The following is a 24,311-nucleotide window of genomic DNA, read 5'->3' as shown; positions in this document are numbered from 1 at the left end:
AACCCTCCCCAAACAGCACATGACGCAAAGAAAAAAAGAGGCGCAATGAGGTAGCTGACTGTGTGAGTAAGATAAGCGACCCTAGTGGCCGACACAAACACCGGGCCCATCTAGGAGTGGCACTGCAGTGTCACGCAGGATGGCCCTTCCAAAAAACCCTCCCCAAACAGCACATGACGCAAAGAAAAAGAAAAGAAAAAAGAGGTGCAAGATGGAATTGTCCTTGGGCCCTCCCACCCACCCTTATGTTGTATAAACAGGACATGCACACTTTAACCAACCCATCATTTCAGTGACAGGGTCTGCCACACGACTGTGACTGATATGACGGGTTGGTTTGGACCCCCCCAAAAAAGAAGCAATTAATCTCTCCTTGCACAAACTGGCTCTACAGAGGCAAGATGTCCACCTCATCATCATCCTCCGATATATCACCGTGTACATCCCCCTCCTCACAGATTATCAATTCGTCCCCACTGGAATCCACCATCTCAGCTCCCTGTGTACTTTGTGGAGGCAATTGCTGCTGGTCAATGTCTCCGCGGAGGAATTGATTATAATTCATTTTAATGAACATCATCTTCTCCACATTTTCTGGATGTAACCTCGTACGCCGATTGCTGACAAGGTGAGCGGCGGCACTAAACACTCTTTCGGAGTACACACTTGTGAGAGGGCAACTTAGGTAGAATAAAGCCAGTTTGTGCAAGGGCCTCCAAATTGCCTCTTTTTCCTGCCAGTATAAGTACGGACTGTGTGACGTGCCTACTTGGATGCGGTCACTCATATAATCCTCCACCATTCTTTCAATGTTGAGAGAATCATATGCAGTGACAGTAGACGACATGTCCGTAATCGTTGTCAGGTCCTTCAGTCCGGACCAGATGTCAGCATCAGCAGTCGCTCCAGACTGCCCTGCATCACCGCCAGCGGGTGGGCTCGGAATTCTGAGCCTTTTCCTCGCACCCCCAGTTGCGGGAGAATGTGAAGGAGGAGATGTTGACAGGTCGCGTTCCGCTTGACTTGACAATTTTCTCACCAGCAGGTCTTTCAACCCCAGCAGACTTGTGTCTGCCGGAAAGAGAGATCCAAGGTAGGTTTTAAATCTAGGATCGAGCACGGTGGCCAAAATGTAGTGCTCTGATTTCAACAGATTGACCACCCGTGAATCCTTGTTAAGCGAATTAAGGGCTCCATCCACAAGTCCCACATGCCTAGCGGAATCGCTCCGTGTTAGCTCCTCCTTCAATGTCTCCAGCTTCTTCTGCAAAAGCCTGATGAGGGGAATGACCTGACTCAGGCTGGCAGTGTCTGAACTGACTTCACGTGTGGCAAGTTCAAAGGGCATCAGAACCTTGCACAACGTTGAAATCATTCTCCACTGCACTTGAGACAGGTGCATTCCACCTCCTATATCGTGCTCAATTGTATAGGCTTGAATGGCCTTTTGCTGCTCCTCCAACCTCTGAAGCATATAGAGGGTTGAATTCCACCTCGTTACCACTTCTTGCTTCAGATGATGGCAGGGCAGGTTCAGTAGTTTTTGGTGGTGCTCCAGTCTTCTGTACGTGGTGCCTGTACGCCGAAAGTGTCCCGCAATTCTTCTGGCCACCGACAGCATCTCTTGCACGCCCCTGTCGTTTTTAAAAAAATTCTGCACCACCAAATTCAAGGTATGTGCAAAACATGGGACGTGCTGGAATTTGCCCATATTTAATGCACACACAATATTGCTGGCGTTGTCCGATGCCACAAATCCACAGGAGAGTCCAATTGGGGTAAGCCATTCTGCGATGATCTTCCTCAGTTGCCGTAAGAGGTTTTTAGCTGTGTGCGTATTCTGGAAAGCGGTGATACAAAGCGTAGCCTGCCTAGGAAAGAGTTGGCGTTTGCGAGATGCTGCTACTGGTGCCGCCGCTGCTGTTCTTGCGGCGGGAGTCCATACATCTACCCAGTGGGCTGTCACAGTCATATAGTCCTGACCCTGCCCTGCTCCACTTGTCCACATGTCCGTGGTTAAGTGGACATTGGGTACAACTGCATTTTTTAGGACACTGGTGAGTCTTTTTCTGACGTCCGTGTACATTCCCGGTATCGCCTGCCTACAGAAGTGGAACCTAGATGGTATTTGGTAACGGGGGCACACTGCCTCAATAAATTGTCTAGTTCCCTGTGAACTAACGGCGGATACCGGACGCACGTCTAACACCAACATAGTTGTCAAGGCCTCAGTTATCCGCTTTGCAGCAGGATGACTGCTGTGATATTTCATCTTCCTCGCAAAGGACTGTTGGACAGTCAATTGCTTACTGGAAGTAGTACAAGTGGGCTTACGACTTCCCCTCTGGGATGACCATCGACTCCCAGCAGCAACAACAGCAGCGCCAGCAGCAGTAGGCGTTACACGCAAGGATGCATCGGAGGAATCCCAGGCAGGAGAGGACTCGTCAGAATTGCCAGTGACATGGCCTGCAGGACTATTGGCATTCCTGGGGAAGGAGGAAATTGACACTGAGGGAGTTGGTGGGGTGGTTTGCGTGAGCTTGGTTACAAGAGGAAGGGATTTACTGGTCAGTGGACTGCTTCCGCTGTCGCCCAAAGTTTTTGAACTTGTCACTGACTTATTATGAATGCGCTGCAGGTGACGTATAAGGGAGGATGTTCCGAGGTGGTTAACGTCCTTACCCCTACTTATTACAGCTTGACAAAGGGAACACACGGCTTGACAAATGTTGTCCGCATTTCTGGTGAAATACTTCCACACCGAAGAGCTGATTTTTTTGGTATTTTCACCAGGCATGTCAACGGCCATATTCCTCCCACGGACAACAGGTGTCTCCCCGGGTGCCTGACTTAAACAAACCACCTCACCATCAGAATCCTCCTGGTCAATTTCCTCCCCAGCGCCAGCAACACCCATATCCTCCTCATCCTGGTGTACTTCAACACTGACATCTTCAATCTGACTATCAGGAACTGGACTGCGGGTGCTCCTTCCAGCACTTGCAGGGGGCGTGCAAATGGTGGAAGGCGCATGCTCTTCACGTCCAGTGTTGGGAAGGTCAGGCATCGCAACCGACACAATTGGACTCTCCTTGTGGATTTGGGATTTCGAAGAACGCACAGTTCTTTGCGGTGCTTTTGCCAGCTTGAGTCTTTTCAGTTTTCTAGCGAGAGGCTGAGTGCTTCCATCCTCATGTGAAGCTGAACCACTAGCCATGAACATAGGCCAGGGCCTCAGCCGTTCCTTGCCACTCCGTGTGGTAAATGGCATATTGGCAAGTTTACGCTTCTCCTCCGACAATTTTATTTTAGGTTTTGGAGTCCTTTTTTTACTGATATTTGGTGTTTTGGATTTGACATGCTCTGTACTATGACATTGGGCATCGGCCTTGGCAGACGACGTTGCTGGCATTTCATCGTCTCGGCCATGACTAGTGGCAGCAGCTTCAGCACGAGGTGGAAGTGGATCTTGATCTTTCCCTAATTTTGGAACCTCAACATTTTTGTTCTCCATATTTTAATAGGCAAAACTAAAAGGCACCTCAGGGAAACAATGGAGATGGATGGATACTAGTATACAATTATGGATGGACTGCCGAGTGCCGACACAGAGGTAGCTACAGCCGTGGACTATTGTACTGTACTGTGTCTGCTGCTAATATAGACTGGATGATAATGAGATGTAGTATGTATGTATAAAGAAGAAAGAAAAAAAAAACACGGGTAGGTGGTATACAATTATGGATGGACTGCCGAGTGCCGACACAGAGGTAGCTACAGCCGTGGACTACTGTACTGTGTCTGCTGCTAATATAGACTGGTTGATAAAGAGATGTAGTATGTATGTATAAAGAAGAAAGAAAAAAAAACCACGGGTAGGTGGTATACAATTATGGATGGACTGCCGAGTGCCGACACAGAGGTAGCTACAGCCGTGGACTACCGTACTGTGTCTGCTGCTAATATAGACTGGTTGATAATGAGATGTAGTATGTATAAAGAAGAAAGAAAAAAAAACCACGGGTAGGTGGTATACAATTATGGACGGACTGCCGAGTGCCGACACAGAGGTAGCTACAGCCGTGGACTACCGTACTGTACTGTGTCTGCTGCTAATATAGACTGGATGATAATGAGATGTAGTATGTATAAAGAAGAAAGAAAAAAAAACCACGGGTAGGTGGTATACAATTATGGATGGACTGCCGAGTGCCGACACAGAGGTAGCTACAGCCGTGGACTACCGTACTGTGTCTGCTGCTAATATAGACTGGTTGATACTGAGATGTAGTATGTATAAAGAAGAAAGAAAAAAAAACCACGGTTAGGTGGTATACAATTATGGACGGACTGCCGAGTGCCGACACAGAGGTAGCTACAGCCGTGGACTACCGTACTGTGTCTGCTGCTAATATAGACTGGTTGATAATGAGATGTAGTATGTATAAAGAAGAAAGAAAAAAAAAACCACGGGTAGGTGGTATACAATTATGGATGGACTGCCGAGTGCCGACACAGAGGTAGCTACAGCCGTGGACTACTGTACTGTGTCTGCTGCTAATATAGACTGGTTGATAAAGAGATGTAGTATGTATGTATAAAGAAGAAAGAAAAAAAAAACACGGGTAGGTGGTATACAATTATGGACGGACTGCCAAGTGCCGACACAGAGGTAGCTACAGCCGTGGACTACCGTACTGTACTGTGTCTGCTGCTAATATAGACTGGTTGATAAAGAGATGTAGTATGTATGTATAAAGAAGAAAGAAAAAAAAACCACGGGTAGGTGGTATACAATTATGGATGGACTGCCGAGTGCCGACACAGAGGTAGCTACAGCCGTGGACTACTGTACTGTGTCTGCTGCTAATATAGACTGGTTGATAAAGAGATGTAGTATGTATGTATAAAGAAGAAAGAAAAAAAAAACACGGGTAGGTGGTATACAATTATGGACGGACTGCCAAGTGCCGACACAGAGGTAGCTACAGCCGTGGACTACCGTACTGTACTGTGTCTGCTGCTAATATAGACTGGTTGATAAAGAGATGTAGTATGTATGTATAAAGAAGAAAGAAAAAAAAACCACGGGTAGGTGGTATACAATTATGGATGGACTGCCGAGTGCCGACACAGAGGTAGCTACAGCCATGGACTACTGTACTGTGTCTGCTGCTAATATAGACTGGTTGATAAAGAGATGTAGTATGTATGTATAAAGAAGAAAGAAAAAAAACCCACAGGTAGGTGGTATACAATTATGGACGGACTGCCGAGTGCCGACACAGAGGTAGCTACAGCCGTGGACTACCGTACTGTACTGTGTCTGCTGCTAATATAGACTGGTTGATAAAGAGATGTAGTATGTATGTATAAAGAAGAAAGAAAAAAAAACCACGGGTAGGTGGTATACAATTATGGATGGACTGCCGAGTGCCGACACAGAGGTAGCTACAGCCGTGGACTACTGTACTGTGTCTGCTGCTAATATAGACTGGTTGATAAAGAGATGTAGTATGTATGTATAAAGAAGAAAGAAAAAAAAAACCACGGGTAGGTGGTATACAATTATGGACGGACTGCCGAGTGCCGACACAGAGGTAGCTACAGCCGTGGACTACCGTACTGTACTGTGTCTGCTGCTAATATAGACTGGTTGATAAAGAGATGTAGTATGTATGTATAAAGAAGAAAGAAAAAAAAACCACGGGTAGGTGGTATACAATTATGGATGGACTGCCGAGTGCCGACACAGAGGTAGCTACAGCCGTGAACTACCGTACTGTGTCTGCTGCGACTGGATGATAAATAATGATATAAAAAATATATATATATCACTACTGCAGCCGGACAGGTATATATTATATAATGACGGACCTGCTGGACACTGTCTGTCAGCAGAATGAGTTTTTTATAGAATAAAAAAAAAAACACCACACAAGTCACACGACGAGTGTTTAACTTTTTCAGGCAATCACAATATAGTATACTACTAACTATACTGGTGGTCAGTGTGGTCAGGTCACTGGTCAGTCACACTGGCAGTGGCACTCCTGCAGCAAAAGTGTGCACTGTTTAATTTTAATAATATGTACTCCTGGCTCCTGCTATAACCTATAACTGGCACTGCTCCCCAGTCTCCCCCACAATTATAAGCTGTGTGAGCACAGTCAGATATATACATAGATGATGCAGCACACTGGGCTGAGCAGTGCACACAGATATGGTATGTGACTGAGTCACTGTGTATCGTTTTTTTCAGGCAGAGAACAGATTATATTAAATAAAACTGCACTGTCTGGTGGTCACTGTGGTCAGTCACTACTAAACTCTGCACTCTCTACAGTACTCCTAAGCTCCAGTAAATCAAGTGTCTCTGTCTCAAATCAATCTCACTCTCTCTCTTCTAATCTAAATGGAGAGGACGCCAGCCACGTCCTCTCCCTATCAATCTCAATGCACGTGTGAAAATGGCGGCGACGCGCGGCTCCTTATATAGAATCCGAGTCTCGCGAGAATCCGACAGCGTCATGATGACGTTCGGGCGCGCTCGGGTTAACCGAGCAAGGCGGGAAGATCCGAGTCGCTCGGACCCGTGAAAAAAACATGAAGTTCGGGCGGGTTCGGATTCCGAGGAACCGAACCCGCTCATCTCTAATCAGCACTAGACTGATTTGCTTTGGGCTCTGGCAGGGGCCACAGAAGGGAGGGGTTTTCACTCCCCCACTCCAGTAGCCGAGAGTATTGATTCTTCCTTCGCCTTGATAAACAGGCGAAGCAGCAAGAGCTATAGCAACATGACCAGTGCATCCAAGTTAACACAAGAGATGAATTCATATAGCGTTATTATTTTGCTAGTTTAATGGACATGGCATATGGGTCACCTCAGTCTCCACCCACACTTAGCCCCACCCATCTCTGACTGGTCCCACCTTTTGCTATCCTCTTACCCTCTGTCACGGCTTTGTCCCAAACCCCCACCCGTGGTGCGACACCCTAACCTTGGTGGGCAGCCCTCCTCTCCAACAGTGGGTTATTAAACAGTTTTCATGTTGAGGTCTTCCCCTCCCCACGTGGTGCACTCTAGGCCTCCATGTTGCAGAGAGAAGGACTCCTTCTGCTGTCTCTGGTTTGTTTAAGCAGCTGAGATCTAAAACAGGCTAATGTGTATTGGCCCTCATTCTGAGTTGTTCGTTCACTAGCTGGTTTTAGCAGCCGTGCAAACGCTAAGCCGCCGCCCTCTGGGAGTGTATCTTAGCTTAGCAGAAGTGCGAACGAAAGGATCGCAGAGCGGCTACAAAATAATTTTGTGCAGCTTCAGAGTAGCTCCAGACCTACTCCTAGCTTGCGATCACTGCAGACTATTTAGTTCCTGTTTTGACGTCACGAACATGCCCTGGGTTCGGCCAGCCACGCCTACGTTTCCCCAGTCACGCCTGCGTTTTTTCACTCACTCCCTGAAAACAGTCAGTTGACACCCGGAAACACCCACTTCCTGTCAATCACTCTGCGGCCAGCAGTGCGACTGAAAAGCGTCGCTAGACCTTGTGTAAAACTACATCGGATGTTGTGAAAGTACGTCGCGCAGGCGCATTGCGCGGCATACGCATAAATGCCGATTTTTTTGCCTGATTGCTGCGCTGCGAACGAAAGCAGCTAGCGATCAACTCGGAATGAGGTCCATTGGCTCTGCTAGTTAACCTGACATCCTGCATAGCGTGAGCACTATTTATTTTAAATATTATAGAAACTCAGGGGCTGAAAGAATGCATCAAATAGAGGACAGCAGGGTATTGGATTAAATATCTTGCTGTGTCTAAATTGATTAAAATTGTGTGTGTATGTAGAAGTATATGAGCTATTAGCTGTTGATAATTAGTTCACATTATATTTACATGTGTATTTATCTTATATCAGGGATGGGGAACCTTTGGCCCTCCAGCTGTTGTTGAACTACACATTCCAGCATGCCCTGCTTAGTTTTGCTATTTGGCCATGCTAAAACTGTTGCAGGGCATGCTTGGATGTGTAGTTCAAATACAGCTGGAGGGCCGCAGGTTCCCCACACCTGTCTTATATACACACTTCTCCATCTGATAACAGGAGTTTAACCCCTTAACTGATTATTTCCCCCCCAAAAAAACTGCCCAGAAATTGTTTATTTTTTTTATTACTTAAAGTCTAGAAAGTATTTTTAATAAATTCTTAAAATATATATATTTTTTATAAAATTTATATCTTCAGGGTGTTTTGCAAGCCCCCCATGCGTCCATTAGCCCCCCTCCCTTAAAAGCCCCTATCCCTCCCAGCTAAAATGTGCTGGGAGAGGAACGAAGTTCTCCTCCCCACAATGTGCTTCTCCGGAACGTGTGCTTTATAATGAGTCCACAAGGCATTCTGGGCCGTGATTCTGGCAGTGATGGCGGCGGTCAGAGACTGCCACGTCACTGCCGTGTCCAGGGCGTAACAGGACGCAGCAGACTGCGGAGGCTCCGGAGAGCAGCACGTCGAATGTGATGTGACCGAGCAGGTATCATCACATGCGACATTGCCAGTTAGGTGGTTAAAAAGATCAACAGCATAGTGAGATGCAATACCCCACACATGTATATCCCTTTTATTTTTATTTTTTTAATGTACGAACAGAGGTCCCTTTGTGGCATCTTATAGTTAGTTAGCCCCAGGCAGCCCATAGGAGTACAGGGATGCACTTTAATTGGCCCTGTCCTCTTAGAACAGGGAGGTTTGGCACCACAGAAAAATCCTGTGTCACTCTTCTGTCCAGCAACAACTGGGCAGAGTGGCCTGAGGGCGGTCTGTTGCTGGGGCCCGGAGAGCCAGTGAGGTCCCAGAACAGGGGAGGTCCGGAGGGACAGGGACCGATATAAGCAGCCCCACAGCTCGGAACAGAGTCCTGCCCTGGGGAGAGACTGGAAGGAAGACTGCTTACCGGAGGGAGAGTGGAGTGTTCGTGGATCCTAGGAAGCGGTGCTGACCGGCCGCAGGGAGTGGTGGAGCCCGCAGGATCAGAGGAGCTGCCCACCCGTAGAGGATCGAGAAGAGTGGAGTGTGTCCGAAGCCCATAGTGCTGGGAGGATCCCAGCCCTGTGAGGACCCCCAGTCGATGCCGGAGAAGAGGAGCCATCTTTGCTACTGCTGGGCAGTATGGGAGCAGAGGCTTCGCTGAGAAGAGAAGCCCGAGGAAGGAAAACCCCAGAGAAAGGAAGAGGACCAGTGCTGGCAGCCCGACTGGCGTGGAGGCGGAGAGACAAGTCGCGGACTGCTGTGGACGGAGTAGCGGGGGCGGCGCGCGGGACGGCCCCACGGAGAGGACCCCAGCGAGGACCCTTGGCTACAAGGGTGCATCCCCGGTGCAGTGCTCTGCATCCCGGGTGGCACCGAAGATCCAGGAGGTGATCGAAGGTGGCAGAAGCACAGCAGCTTGTGGTGAGGAAACCTGTTTGCCCTTCCACTGCCAGACTCTGCCGTGCTTGCCCTTCTGCTGCAGTACTCTCCTAAAGGGGACAAAGTTATTAAAAAGGGGGTAGGCTCCCCTTCTCCAGTGACCCGCAAGACTAATTAATTAAGGGGGTTGCCTCCCCTTTTCCTTTAGGGGCCCCTCAGGTGTAAAGAAATAGGGGAAAGACTCCGCTGAGCTGCCCTGCAATTAACCCTTCCGCTGCCAAACTGCATTGGGTACATAGGATTAAAAAAGGGGGTAGGCTCCCCTTCATTACTCTCAGTCCACAGTGCCCCACACATCAAAAAAAGGGGGTAGGCACCCCTTAATTACCCAGTGCCTCTGCATGTGTGTTTGATAAGGAGGTTGGCTCCCCTCAGTTACTTGTGCCCCGCAGGGCCAGGGAAGAAAGTTGCGGAAATATATGATGAAAAACAGGATTTTAATACCTACCGGTAAATCCTTTTCTCCTAGTCCGTAGAGGATGCTGGGGTCCGTTTCATGACCATGGGGATTAGACGGTTCCGCAGGAGCCATGGGCACTTTAAGACTTTTCAAGGGTGTGAACTGGCTACTCCCTCTATGCCCCTCCTCCAGACCTCAGTTATAGGAACTGTGCCCAGGGAGACGGACATTTCGAGGAAAGGATTTACTTTTATACTAATGGTGAGATTCATACCAGCTCACACCTCAACCATGCCGCATAACATGGCATTCAACATAACACACACCAACAGGCATGAACCATTTACAGCAACATGCTGAAAACAAATGTAACACACTTGTGTAACTAACTGAACAAAACTGCAGGTAAAGTACGCACTGGGTCGGGCGCCCAGCATCCTCTACGGACTAGGAGAAAAGGATTTACCGGTAGGTATTAAAATCCTGTTTTCTCATACGTCCTAGAGGATGCTGGGGTCCATTTCATGACCATGGGGTTTATACCAAAGCTCCAGTACGGACAGGAGAGTGCGGATGACCCTGCAGCACCGATTGACCAAACTTGAGGTCCTCATCGGCCAAAGTGTCAAACTTATAAAATTTAGCAAAAGTGTTTGACCCTGACCAAGTAGCTGCTCGGCAAAGTTGCAATGCCGAGAGCCCCCGGGCAGCCGCCCAGAACGAGCCCACCTTCCTAGTAGAATGGGCCTTCACCGACGTAGGGAGCGACAATCCAGCCGTAGAATGAGCATGCTGAATCGTACCTCTGATCCAGCGCGCAATAGTCTGCTTAGAAGCAGGACACCCAATCTTGCTGGGAGCATACAGGACAAACAGAGCCTCTGTTTTCTGTAACCAAGCTGTTCTTGCGACATAAATCTTCAAAGCTCTAACCACATCTAGAGACTGTCACTCAGTGAAAGTGTCAGTAGCTACTGGCACCACAATAGGTTGGTTTATGTGGAAGGACGAAACCACCTTTGGAAGAAATTGTTGACGAGTTCTTAACTCTGCCCTATCTTCATGGAAGATCAGGTAAGGGCTCTTGTGAGACAAGGCCCCCAACTCAGACACCCGCCTTGCGGATGCCAAGGCTAAAAGCTTCACCACTTTCTAAGTGAGAAAACTTCAATTTTGTCTCCTGCAGAGGTTCAAACCAATCTGATTGAAGGATCTGCAACACCACATAAAGGTCCCATGGTGCCACTGGAGGCACAAATGGAGGCTGGATGTGCAGAATCCCATTCACGAACGTCTGGACTTCTGGAAAGGAGGCCAATTGTTTTTGAAAGAAAACTGATAAGGCCGAAATCTGGACCTTAATTGACCCCAATCTAAGACCCGCATCCACACCAGCCTGCAGAAAAAGGAGAAAACGTCCCAACTCAAACTCTTCCGTAGGAGCCTTCTTGGATTCACACCAAGACACATATTTTCTCCAAATACGGTTGTAATGTTTAGACGCTACACCTTTCCTGGCCTGAATAAGAGTGGGGATGACTTCCTTGGGAATACCCTTTTGGGCTAGGATCCGACGCTCAACAGCCATGCCGTCAAACGTAGCCACGGCAAGTCTTGATACACACACGGCCCCTGCTGTAGTAGGTCCTCTCGAGGAGGAAGAGGCCGAGGATCTTCTATGAGCAACTCCTGAAGATTTGGGTACAAAGCCCTCCTTGGCCAGTCTGGGGCAATGAAGATTGCTCGAACTCTTGTTCTTCTTATTATTTTGAGAACTTTTGGAATCAGTGGAAGTGGAGGGAAAACATATACCGACCGAAACACCCACTGGGTCACCAGTGCATCCACTGCTATTGCTTGAGGGTCTCTCGACCTGGAACAATATCTCTGAAGCTTCTTGTTTAATCGAGATGCCATCATGTCTACTTGAGGAACTCCCCATAGACTTGTCACCTCTGCGAAGACTTCTTTGTGGAGGCCCCACTCTCCTGTATGGAGATCGTGTCTGCTGAGGTAGTCTGCTTCCCAGTTGTCCACTCCCGGAATGAAAATTGATGACAGAGCTCTTACATGTCTTTCTGCCCAGAGGAGAATACTTGTCACCTCTGCCACTGCCGCTCTGCTTTTCGTTCCGCCTTGCCTTTTTATGTACGCGACTGCTGTTACATTGTCCGACTGGATCTGCACGGGATGATCTTGAAGAAGATGTACCGCTTGTAGAAGGCCGTTGTAAATGGTTCTCAATTCCAGAACGTTTATGTGAAGGCAGGCTTCCTGACTTGACCATTTTCCTTGGAAGCTTTCCCCTTGTGTGACAGCTCCCTAGCCTCGGAGACTTGCATCCATGGTTATTAGGACCCAGTTGTGAATCCCAAACCTTCGTCCCTCTAGTAGGTGAGAACTGTGTAGCCACCACAGGAGCGAAATCCTGGCTTTGGGGGACAGGATTATTCCGGTGCATGTGTCGGTGGGATCCGGACCACTTGTCCAACAGGTCTCACTGGAATACTCTGGCATGAAATCGGCCAAACTATATGGCCTCGTAGGCCGCTACCATTTTCCCCAACAACCGAATGCATTGATGGATCAACACGCTTGTTGGTTTCAATATTTGTTTGACCATTTTCTGGATTTCCAGAGCCTTTTCCACTGGAAGAAATACTCTCCGTACTTCGGTGTCCAGAATCATCCCTAAAAAGGACAATCTTGTCGTCGGTTCCAACTGCGACTTTGGAAAATTAATGATCCAACCACGTTGTTGGAGTATTGACAGGGAGAGTGCGATGTTCTGCACCAACTGTTTCCTGGATCTCGCTTTTATCAGGAGATCGTCCAGATAAGGATTATATTGACTCCTTTTTGATGAAGGAGGACCATCATCTCTTCCATCACCTTGGTAAATACCTTCGGTGCCGTGGAGAGTCCGAACGGCAACATCTGGAACTGGTAACGGCAATCCTGTACTGCGAATCTCAGATAAGCTTGGTGAGGAGGATAAATGGGAACATGCAAGTAAGCATCCTTTATGTCTACTGACACCATGAAGTCCCCCTCCTCCAGACTGGAAATCACTACCCGCAGGGATTCCATCTTGAACTTGAACCTTTTCAGGTAGAGATTCAGATTTTTCAGGTTTAAAATCGTTCTGACCGAGCCGTCACGTGATCGTGACGAAACGCATCAGGACTCCGCCTCCAAACTAGCACACCTGGTCCAAGGTGTTACACTGCCGTGCAAACCCTCCTTGGTTTCCAATTTCAGCCTATTACCGGCTCGTCACCGTACAGGCTGCCGTCCATCTCACCACTGCAACTGGTGAGCATTACCGGACTTTGCTTCCATCCAGCCGCAAGCTTATACCATCTCCTCACCGCGACGAGTGACTACTGACAGGCTGTCTACTAGATATCGTCCCTCCGCTGTGCAACAATTTGGGCAAAGCAGGATTGTTTTGGCCGGGGACGCTCGGCCGAAATTTATACCAGCCCAATCGGAGAGGTACTATACACACACATCACCATCTGCCGGGTGACATATACGAGGTAACCATTTCTCTGGGACTGCACCGCATTGAGTTTCTTTTTTCTGAACTTTATATTGGACCTTTATTGCCATATACCATATACCAGTTATCACTACTCCATATACCTTTGAGACAGATACAGGTGTGCTTTTATTTTAAGTTTGTTTTATTAACCACATGTCATTTTTAATAAATTTAATACCTTTATAGTACACGTTTGCTCTTTTTGTACTTAACTACTGACACACAGCGCAGCCTCTCTTGTTGTTTTGAATAAAAACCTTCTCCTTGCTGTGACAAGGGTACCAGGAGAATGACCTGATCCTGACATAATTTTTGAATTGCCGTTGTTACTGCCTCTCTTTCTGGAAGAGAAGCTGGCAAGGTCGATTTGAAAAATCGGCATGGGGGGATGTCTTGAAACTCTAGTTTGTACCCATGGGACACTATTTGTAAGACCCATGGGTCCAGGCCAGATTGAATCCAGATTTGACTGAAAAGTTTCAGATGTGCTCCCACCCGAGCGGACTCCCGCAAGGGAGCCCCAGCGTCATGCTGCAGATTTGGCAGAAGCAGGGGTGGACTTCTGCTCCTGCGATCCGGGAGACGCTGCGGATTTCTTTCCTTTCCCCATTCCCCTACCTGCAAAAAAGGGGGAACCTTTGGCCTTTTTGTATTTGTTTGCCGAAAGGACTGCATGTGAGAGTGATGTGTCTTTTTCGCCGGTGTAGGAGCATAAGGCAAGAATGTTGACTTACCTGCGGTAGATGCCGAGACTAACGCATCCAGCCCATCACCAAACAAGGTCTCACCTTTATACGGGAGAGCCTCCATATTTCTTTTGGAATCTGTATCAGCATTCCACTGGCGAATCTACAACGCCCTCCGAGCCGATACTGCCATGGTAGCGGTTCTTGATCCCAAGAGACCAATATATTTCATGGTTTCTAGTACGTACGCAGCAGCGTCTTTGATATGACCTAACGTTAGGAGTATCTCGTCTCCATCTATTGTATCAATGTCTAATGACAAGTTTTCTGACCACTTCTCAATAGCACTACTCACCCACGCACAGACAATGGTAGGCCTGAGTAGTGTCCCATTGGCCACATCAATAGATCACCTCACTCACTTGCGCCTGTCAGCTCCTTAAGTGAAGCCATTCCAGGCGCAGGGAGAAGCACCTTTTCTCTTTTATGACAGGGCCCTGTCTAAAATGCGGGGTGACTCCCACCTTTTGAAAAAAGGTAAGCTGCCTGAATTCCTTTTGGGAATCTGAAATTTCTTTTTAGGTTAAATCAGACTCCCTCCAAGAGACTGTTCCTGAGGTGGAGGGGAAATTACTTCTTTACTAAAGTAAACCCTCTTCTTATGGTAAAAGAGGGGCTTCGTAACTTCTAACACCACCTTTATAGCTTAAACATGTTTTGAATGCTTTTTTGCTAATTTAGGAACTATTCCCCTGGAATCACTAGTATCGACACAGTGTCGGTATCAGTTTGTACTACTTGCAAATTTGTATGTGACCCAGAGAGGTCCCTTTGGATGAAAGGCAGAACTATTAAAAATCACATCTTCAACAGATGAGATTCAGTAGTGATTCACACTATCAGGTAACCTTTCACCCAGTCAGGGTCTTGGTGTCATATTACACCTCTGTGTCTCTAACATGTCTTCCACAGAGGAAGAGATTCCCTGACACAGACATGTCACACACGTGCTCAACCACACCACAGACACTCCGGGACTTATAGGGGACAGACCCACAGTAAAATCTGTCAGAGGGACACAGATAGGATTTGTCAGTTCACAACCCAGCACCAGTAACACAATGTCTGTGAACACAAAATGCCCACTGACATGCAGCGCTTTTATAATGCTAATCACACAATTATATAGCACCAAATTCACTGTGGCCCCCGTTTTGCACCCTGATACTTGTTCAGTAGTGGAGAAGGACCAACGTTGTGTTTCTCCTCAGCTTTTATGAGGTCATTTTTTATACTGGCGGGGGTAGTGTCTCAGCAACTTATGCCCCTTTTTTATGCCGGTTTCCATAGATTTCATGCTGCCCAGGGCACCCCCCCCCCCTCCTGCAGCCTGCATTGCCTGTGTATGTGTGGGCAACATGGCGCGCTGCGCTCCCGCCAGCCATGCGGTACCTTTAGCCGTCACTTTCTTGGTTGAAGATCTGTCTTCTAACACTCACCTGTCTTCTGACTTCTGGCTCTGTGAGGGGGGTGATGGCGTGCGGTGGGAGTGAGCATCTAGGCACGGCTAGCATTTAGTTCCCTTCAGGAGCTAATGGTGTCCTGTCAGTCAGAAGCAGAGCCATGAAACTCTTCAGGAAGTTGGTTCCTACTTCTGCCCCCTCAGTCCCACGAAGCAGGGAGACTGTTGCCAGCAGTTCTCCCTGAAAATAAAAAACCTAACATAAGTCTTTTCAGAGAAACTCAGTAGAGCTCCTCTGGAGTGCATCCAGTCTGCCTGGGCACATTTCTAAAACTGAGGTCTAGAGGAGGGGCATAGAGGGAGGAGCCAGTTCACACCCTTGAAAAGTCTTAAAGTGCCCATGGCTCCTGCGGAACCGTCTATACCCCATGGTCATGAAATGGACCCCAGCATCCTCTAGGACGTATGAGAAATGATGTACATATAAAGTTAAAAGCTGAATCTGTTATTGTGATTATACTGAAGGAGTATAGTGCTGGCAGGATATGTTTTTATTTTTTTTAAAAAGACCTGTTCACCTGTTTGCTAAATCTGCTACTGCGGGTACCTCATTGACTGTGTATGCAAGTTCTGCCCAGCCGTGTACCTGCTTAAAGTTATTCACCTGTCTGCTAAATCTGCTACTGCTGGGTCATTATTAACTGTGCTTTGCAAGTTTCAAATCAGCCGTGTACCTGCTTAAAGTTTATTCACCTGTCTGCTATTCTGCTACCGCTGGGGCATTACAGACTGTGCTTACAAGCTTCAAATCAGCCGTGTACCTGCTTAAAGTTTATTCACCTGTCTGCTACTGCTATTGCACTAATCGGCCGTTTACACAAGCTCTACCCAGCCGTATACCTGCTTAAAGTTCATCTCACCTGTTGCTATATAATTAAAAATTGCTGGTTGTTCGGGACTGTATTACATAAAGCCAAAACCAGCCTGTTTACCTGTTTTATAATTGAACAAAAGTTAAGGGAGTAATTGTTTGTGTAATTTTACTGTTCCCGCTGCCACTGTAAATTCGTACCATTGTAGCACAATAAAATTGTATTGTTCCATTCACGGGTCAGTATGAGTCTGCTTTAAAAAGGGGAACAAATTGGCTTGCCTCTCTGTCACGGTGTGCTGGTAGTAATCGTGTACCTGAAAATAGTCAGCTACAACTAAGAACCGATCACACCTACGGACCGGGGTACCACAGAGATATACAGTATATGTCTTCAATAGGATTTTTGGTCATTTTCAGACAGACCGTGTCTTTTTCTGTTTTAGAAATCCTTTCAGACCCACATGTAATACCCAGATCCACCATGTGGTGACAGTAGTGTTTACAGATTTGTTTCCGAATGTCTGCCTCTCTGCTCAAGCATACATTATTACATTGGTTGATCCGAGCAAGTAATCCAGCTATCATTGCTGAGAGCAGGTTATGTTTTCTCTTCCTTTGGATATACACCATTAAAATATGTAAGAATAAGTTGAAAGTTCTTTATTTTTGTCATGTGTGCTAATTATGTATGTATGATTTACAGATACTTAGGACCTTGGCAGCTATTCCAGAGGAAATGGCAGTGACTGCAGCTAAAGGAGTCCAACTCATTGGCTCAGGTGTAAGCTTAAGTTCTGAACTTGTGGGATCAGTGGCAGCCAAGGGAGTTGACCTTGCAGGTCAGGGGGTGATGGGAATGTCCAGCGCATTGGGCTCAGCTGCTGGTAGGGGCCTAGCTGCATTTGGGAACATGCTTTCTGCAGGTGCACAAACACTGGCTCCCATAGTAGCTGCTAAAGTAGATGTAGTATCTCCTGGGTCTGGTACCATGGTGATGACTGCAGCTGGATGTGTTGCTCCATTGGCAGAGTCCTTAGCTGCACAATCTGGAGACGCAGAGGAAGCCACAGCTCGTAGTGTTAGGCAGTTGGGATCTTCTATCTCTTCAGGTTCAACATCTGTAGGGTCAGCAGTGTCCACTGGATTGTCTTGGTTAGGGTCAGCATCAGCTGCTGGAGCCTCTAGTATTATTGGGTATCTCCGGTCAGGGACAGAGCTGACAACTGCAGAGCTTGGGGCACAGCCAGATATTTCTGGGGATCACGAGAAACTAGATTCCGATGTACAGAAATAATGACATGGGACTGTTCTTTCATTTTGTGTAATCAGAATGTGTTCCACTTTCCACATTTTATACTGATTGTAATAACATTAATACAGAACCATTGTGTATAAAATAAATATCTCTGACACAGTTATTGTTTGTAGTCACCACTGTGCATTTATTTGAACTACCCACATTAATGTAAAAGCTGTATTTCCTTGTGCAATGTGGCCTATGCACTACAAACAGGCAGATTTATTCAACGTGTCATTATAATGACCACTGGGTTAGTACTTTGTTGGGACACCTGTTGCCCATAATACGGCCTAAATTCTTCTAGGCATGGAGTCTACTGACTGTCAGTATGTATTGTGGGGAATATTAGCCCACGTGCTGAACTGTATCTCCATAACATTGCTTCCGCCAGCCTGAAGTGTACTGATGATGCAAGAAGGATCCATGCTTTAGTGCTGTCGCCCCCATATTCTTCCCCGGATGGTTACGGGATTCTGACAGTCAGGATGCCGATGGTCAAAATACAGCATCCTGATCAGCATAATACTGACACCTTTTGGTAAGTACTGTAACCCTTAGGCCCCTTCCACACATGCCAGTTTGTCCCAACCGGCAAAAAGCCGGCAAAAGCCAGACAGTTTTTAGCTGGCAGTCCCTGTCCTTTCACACACAACGGCTTTGAGCCGTGTTTAATGCTGCACAGCACCAGCAGCAACAAAGGCAAAAAAAAAGCCGTTGTGTGTGAAAGAGGCGATTCACACACTAAATCCACTAACTTCATGGATGGCCCGGCCACGGCCCGGCAACCTTCATATTCAGTGGATAGATCCAGCTGCAACACAGCTCCGGGCCGTGTCCGTACCGTGTGAAAGGAGGCTGAGCATTCATTACAATTCCGGGAGTTTGCAGTGCCAGCTACTATGACAGCATTCATCGAGGCTGCCAGCTACTATGACAGCATTCATCGAGGCTGAGCATTCATTACTATTCCGGGAGTTTGCCGTGCCAGCTACTATGACAGGAGCCTTACACTCCCCCTAACCCTAACTCACCCCTCCTGCAGCTTAACCCACCACTCCTGCAGCCTAACCCTACCCCCCACCCCTCCCGCAGCCTAAACCAACTCCCTCCCCAGCCAAACCCTACTACTTACCAGTGTAATGTGTTGGTATTCTGGCAGTCAGGATGGCGCTGTAAGTATTGTATAAGTTGTGACCGTTGGCATCCTGACTGTCGGGCTGCTAACTACATACCCCTCACCCTACCATCTGCATGGTCTAATTGAAATCATGATTTGTCAGACCACATGACTCACTTCCAGTCATTTACTGTCCAATCCGTGTGTTCCTGGGCAAACTGGTTGCGTTTTACAGTTTGCAGCAGATAGCAATGGCGTAGAGAACAGGCCTTCTACTTCTGTTGCTAATATGATGTAATATACGGCATAATGATCCCTTAGAGACCTTCTGATGTGGTCTGTTGTTCCCATTATCCATAATTTGTGCACTGTTGCCCATCAGTGGGACTGAAAAAGTCTGCCCACTCTCCATTCCGCTTGAGTATTAAGTAGCTGTTTACAACCACAGACCTTATGCTTAGACCTGGTTATTTGCCTGCTGTGTACCTGTAACAACTGCTGCTAGTGCCAACAATCATTCCATGTGCAAAGTCCATTAGTTTGCATCGTTTACCCAATATATCAGGAGAATGCACTACATAAGGCTCTGTATTCCTTCACCTTTCCATTCTTATACAGATTCAGACATCCTATGTAAGCATTACCCGCAGAATAGATACTTTAGGCGCGATGCAGAAAGCTGAAAAATGTGGCCAAACCTCATAAAATGTAGTTTCCGGAGGTTTTGCCGGGTAACGCATATGCGCCAAGCCCCATATTGCAAAAGATTCTGGGGCTTAGATGCGGTGGGAGATGATGTTGTTTTATAGACGCCTATGGGCTTCTGTTGCGCTGCGAGGGATCCAACTGGAACCCTCCCAGCATCCCCCGCTGCTCACACATTCACCAGACACATACGCAAATGGACTTCCGGGTCCCAAACCCGGAAGTCCACACATCGCAAATGACATCATTTACTGCAAGACCTGCCCTTTGTGATTTTCTTCATGCATACAGTGTTAGTAAACACCGCTATGCATGCAGAGAGTGATGGAATATATTGCAACGACACCTGCAGCTGTCAAATCAATAGCTGCAGGTGTTGGCAATGTCAGTGCCCCTGAGTGTTCATACATTGCCTTGCATATCAGCGCTCTATCTTACAGATAGCAGCACTGACATAGACAGGGGAGCATATTGCACTTGTCACTGAGCACACTTCCCGCATTAATACATGGGGAGAAGCGGTATAAGGCAGTGCACGATGTGGTACCCTGTCCATGGGTGTACCTACCAGGTGCTGATTGGGACGCCGGATCAGTTTCCGTTTAGCCGGTCCCGACGTTCCCTCAGTGGCTTTCACTCACCCCTGGTGTCAGGCCGGCTGCCGCGATCGGGCAGCGTTGGGAGACAGCTTCTGTGCATGCGCAGAAGCTTTAGCAGGCTTAGATGTGCCGTGCTACCTCCAGTCCCTCTGTACTCATTTACTGGGATCGGGCTGCAGCATCTCACTGCAGCGCAGGCTCACTGTCAGCCTGCGCTGCAAGTAGGAAAGTAGAGGAGGGAACCGGGGAGAGTAGTGTGGCCGGTGCCTGCCTCAGCCCACCCACCACACTGAACAACTGCTGCCGAATTGCCAGGCTGCAGATGTCCGCTTAAAACTGAATAATATAATAATAATAATAATAATAATAATTATATAATAATAATAATAATAATAATAATAATATAATAATAAACAAAATAATAATGGCAAAGAGGTGTATCTTGACAGACGGAAGGATGCTAAGAAAGTGATCAGACGTGCAAAGGCAGAAGCTGAGGAGACAATGGCCCAGTCGGTAGATAAAGGGGGCAAAACTTTTTTTAAGTATATAAATGAAAGGAGAAATTCAAATGGAGGAATAATAAGACTTAAGACAGAGAGTGGGCATTTGGTGGAGGGAGACAAGGCAATAGCAGATCACCTACATAATTATTTTTGCTCAGTATGTACTACTGTAGAGATGTGCCCTGTAGGCACATCAGCGGTGCTGACTGTGGGCAGCACTGGGGCAGCTTGTCTGCCCCCAGCGCCTGTCAGTGCGTGGCGGCGGCGGGTATCTGGTGCAGGGATCGGATGTTTCCCTGCACCAGGCTGTCGGCGGCGGGTAGCGGCGTGGCGGCGCTTTAAACTTGGCGCCGCTCGGGCCGCCAATGAGAAGCGCCGCCGGAGGCTGTTTGAATCTGGCGCCGTCCGCGAGCCAATCGCGGACGGCGCCAGCCAATCGGAGAGGGGCGCGGCGAGCCAATCGGCGCTCGCCGCGTCATAGGCCCGCCCCCAGCGTCTGACGTCAGACGCCGGGCGGGAGCCTGAAGATAGGTCCGCGCGCAGGAGCGCGAAGAGGAGAGACGCCGCCGGGAGAAGACGCCGGGCCGCGCCGAAGAGCGGTGAGGAGGTCCTGAGGCCGCGGAAGAGGCCAGAAGACGTCGGCCTGCGGGAAGAAGATGTCCAGCGGCGGCTGGACGCGGCGAGGGGCCAGCGGCAGAAGAGCTCATCCAGGCCGAGAAGCGCTGCGGTGGTGGGAAGCAATTGAGCTGTGCAGTTCCCCACTGCAGCCTTCTCCACCGCAGGTAGGCCCTTCTAAGGTGCCCCCCCTTCTCTCCTCCCTAGACCACCGGGTGTTCGGGCATTAGGCCCGTGGGCACAGTCAGGCCCTCCTGGCCTGTGGGCACATAGTCGGGCCCTCCTGGTCCGTGGGGCATTTAGTCGGGCCCTCCAGGCCCGTCGGCCACGCGTAGTCGGGGGACCCCCCGGCCCGTGGCCCAGATAGGCAGGCACTAGGCCTGGGGGCACAGGTTGGGCACTAGGCCCGTAAGGATAGTCAGGCCAGGGCCTGTGGCAGCGGTTAGGCGGGCATTAGGCCTGAGGGGCACATCAGGCAATAGGCCTGTGGGACATTAGAGGGCATTAGGCCCTAGTGTATTCTGGCCAATTAGGTAAACAGGTGACGCTGGGTACTAGGCCCAGGTCACCCAACGGGTGACAAGTTAGGCGGGCGCTAGGCCCGTGGGTGAAGTCAGGCCTCCGGCCTGTGTGCAGTCAGGGGGGGCGCTAGGCCCAGTGAATAAGTGTTCCCCCGAGGTGAATAAAGGTGGTACTGGGCACTAGGTCCAGGCCACACTGAGGTGTTAGGTAGGCAGGTCCGCTTGACCTGAGCCCCCGGAAGTGTACAGGAGGTGGGCAGGCTGTGTGGCGTCCACCCCCCAGAGTGCAGGTAGGGATCTAAAGGAATCGCACCGTTTGATGTACTCTGATGTGTATTGTTACCGTGCAGGGCATAGTGTTGTTTAGAGTTTGTGCATAGTTTGTGTTGCACCACCCACACTTGAGCCAGTTTGAGGGGTTTGTTTATGTAGTTAGTGTAGCGGATGCACACTAGGTTAGAGTGAGGCCCTGCACGGCTGTTTCTCTCTTTGCCTCCTTACAGGGACCTGTAAGTGGAGAAGATCGGAGTACAAGACGTAGGACGGTGAGTAACATCTGTACAGAAGGAACACTACAGAAGGAAAAGGGAAGGGGCCACAGTTATGTTGCAAGGACATTCAGAAAAATAAGGTAGATGAAAGTACATTTACGGAGGAGAAGGTCCTAACTGAACTTTCAAAACTAAAAGTGGATAAATCAATGGGGCCAGATGGGATACACCCAAGGATACTAAAAGAGCTAAAAGATGTGCTGGTGGCACCATTAACAGAATTATTTAACCAGTCACTAAATACAGGTGCCATTCCAGAGGACTGGAAAAGAGCAAATGTAGTTCCATTGTACAAAAGTGGAAGAAAGGAAGAAGCAAGTAACTAAAGACCAGTAAGCCTTACATCAGTAGTAGGGAAAGTAATGGAAAAACTACTAAAAGAAAGAGTTGTGGAATATCTTAAATCAAAAAACTTACAGGATCCAAAACAGCATGGATTTACTGGTAGGAGATCATGCCAAACAAATCTTATTGACTTTTTTGACTCTGTGAGGAAAATAATAGAACAAGGGGGAGCTGTAGATGTAGCATATCTAGACTTTAGTAAGGCATTTGACATGTCCCACATCGCAGACTGCTAAATAAACTTGAAAGTGTGGGGGTGATTTATAGAATAGTTAAATGGATAAGAACCTGGTTGCAAGATAGGAAACAGACACTTGTAGCAAATGGAGTGCAATCTATGGAGGAAAATGTTACCAGTGGAGTACCCCAGGGATCTGTACTCGGACCAGTTCTCTTTAATATCTTTGTTGGTGACATTGCAATTGGTATTGAAGGGAAAGTATGCCTTTTTGCAGATGATACAAAGATATGCAACAGGGTAGACACACCAGGAGGGGTAAAACAAATGACTGATGACCTAGCTAGGCTTGAAAAATGGTCAAGAACGTGGCAACTACAGTTTAATGCTAAAAAATACAAAATCATGCACTTGGGTCTCAAAAACCCAAAGGCTAAATATAGTATCAAGGGTACTATAATGGAAACTACTGAGGAGGAAAGGGATTTAGGAGTCACTATTTCAAGTGACTTAAAGGCAGGAAAGCAATGCAACAAAGCAATGAGAAAGGCAAGTCAGATGATTGGTTGCATAGGGAGAGGAATCAGTAGCAGGAAAAGAGAAGTAATAATGCCACTGTATAGGTCATTGGTGCGGCCTCATCTGGAATACTGTGTCCCGTTCTGGAGACCATATCTCCAGAAGGATATAAATACATTAGAGAGTGTACAAAGAAGGTCAACTAAAATGGTGCATGGCCTACATCACAAAACTTACCCGGAAAGGCTAAAAGATCTTAACATGTATAGTATGGAGAAGAGAAGGGAAAGGGGAGACATGATAGAAACTTTCAAATATACCAAAGGTTTTAACAAAGTTCAGGAGGGAAACATTTTTCAAAGGAAGAGAAGTATTAGAACTCGAGGACATACACTGAAACTGGAGGGAGGCAGGTTCAGGGAAAATTTAAGGAAAAATTATTTCACAGAAAGGGTAGTGGATAAGTGGAATAGCCTCCCATCAGAGGTGGTAGAGGCTAAGACTGTGGAACAGTTTAAACATGCTTGGGATAGGCATGTGAATATCCTTACAAGGAATTAAGGTTCAAAGAGGGTTGCGATTGCCTAAAGTATAAAAAAAATGGGCAGACTAGATGGGCCAAATGGTTCTTATCTGCCGTCAAATTCTATGTTTCTATAAAACATAAGATAGCGGTGCATCTGGCCTGGCTGATCCAGCTCCATTCAGCTTCTCCTTGGCCGACTCTGTCTCCTGCAGCCACTTTCAAAAGGAACCTGCCACCATGGAGGAACCGCCCCCAGACACAGCCATCCAACTAAAGGTAAAGACACAGCTTTGCCTGCCCTCCTCACAGTTCTCTCCCCTCACACAGATCCCCACACACAGCCCTACCCTCCTCATACAACCCCCCCCCCCCACAGCTCTCCCCCCCACTCA

General features: G+C 47.9%; 1 protein-coding gene across 3 annotated transcripts in view; it reads left to right on the top strand.

Moving 5' to 3' along the window:
* The window catches only part of LOC134970033 (uncharacterized), a 55,199-nt gene extending 37,344 nt beyond the window's left edge, over window positions 1-17,855 (top strand). For all 3 annotated transcript variants that reach the window (XM_063946148.1, XM_063946149.1, XM_063946147.1), the window contains one exon: window positions 17,141-17,855. In XM_063946148.1, coding sequence (XP_063802218.1) covers window positions 17,141-17,731 — 591 coding nt within the window. In that variant the 3' untranslated portion in view covers window positions 17,732-17,855. The remainder of the gene's footprint in view (window positions 1-17,140) is intronic.
* Window positions 17,856-24,311: the final 6,456 nt, after the last annotated feature.

Source organism: Pseudophryne corroboree, chromosome 11 (assembly GCF_028390025.1).
Source record: "Pseudophryne corroboree isolate aPseCor3 chromosome 11, aPseCor3.hap2, whole genome shotgun sequence".
NCBI lineage: Eukaryota > Metazoa > Chordata > Amphibia > Anura > Myobatrachidae > Pseudophryne > Pseudophryne corroboree.
Note: the sequence above shows the minus strand (reverse complement) of the source record. Positions and strands in the feature narration are given on the sequence as shown.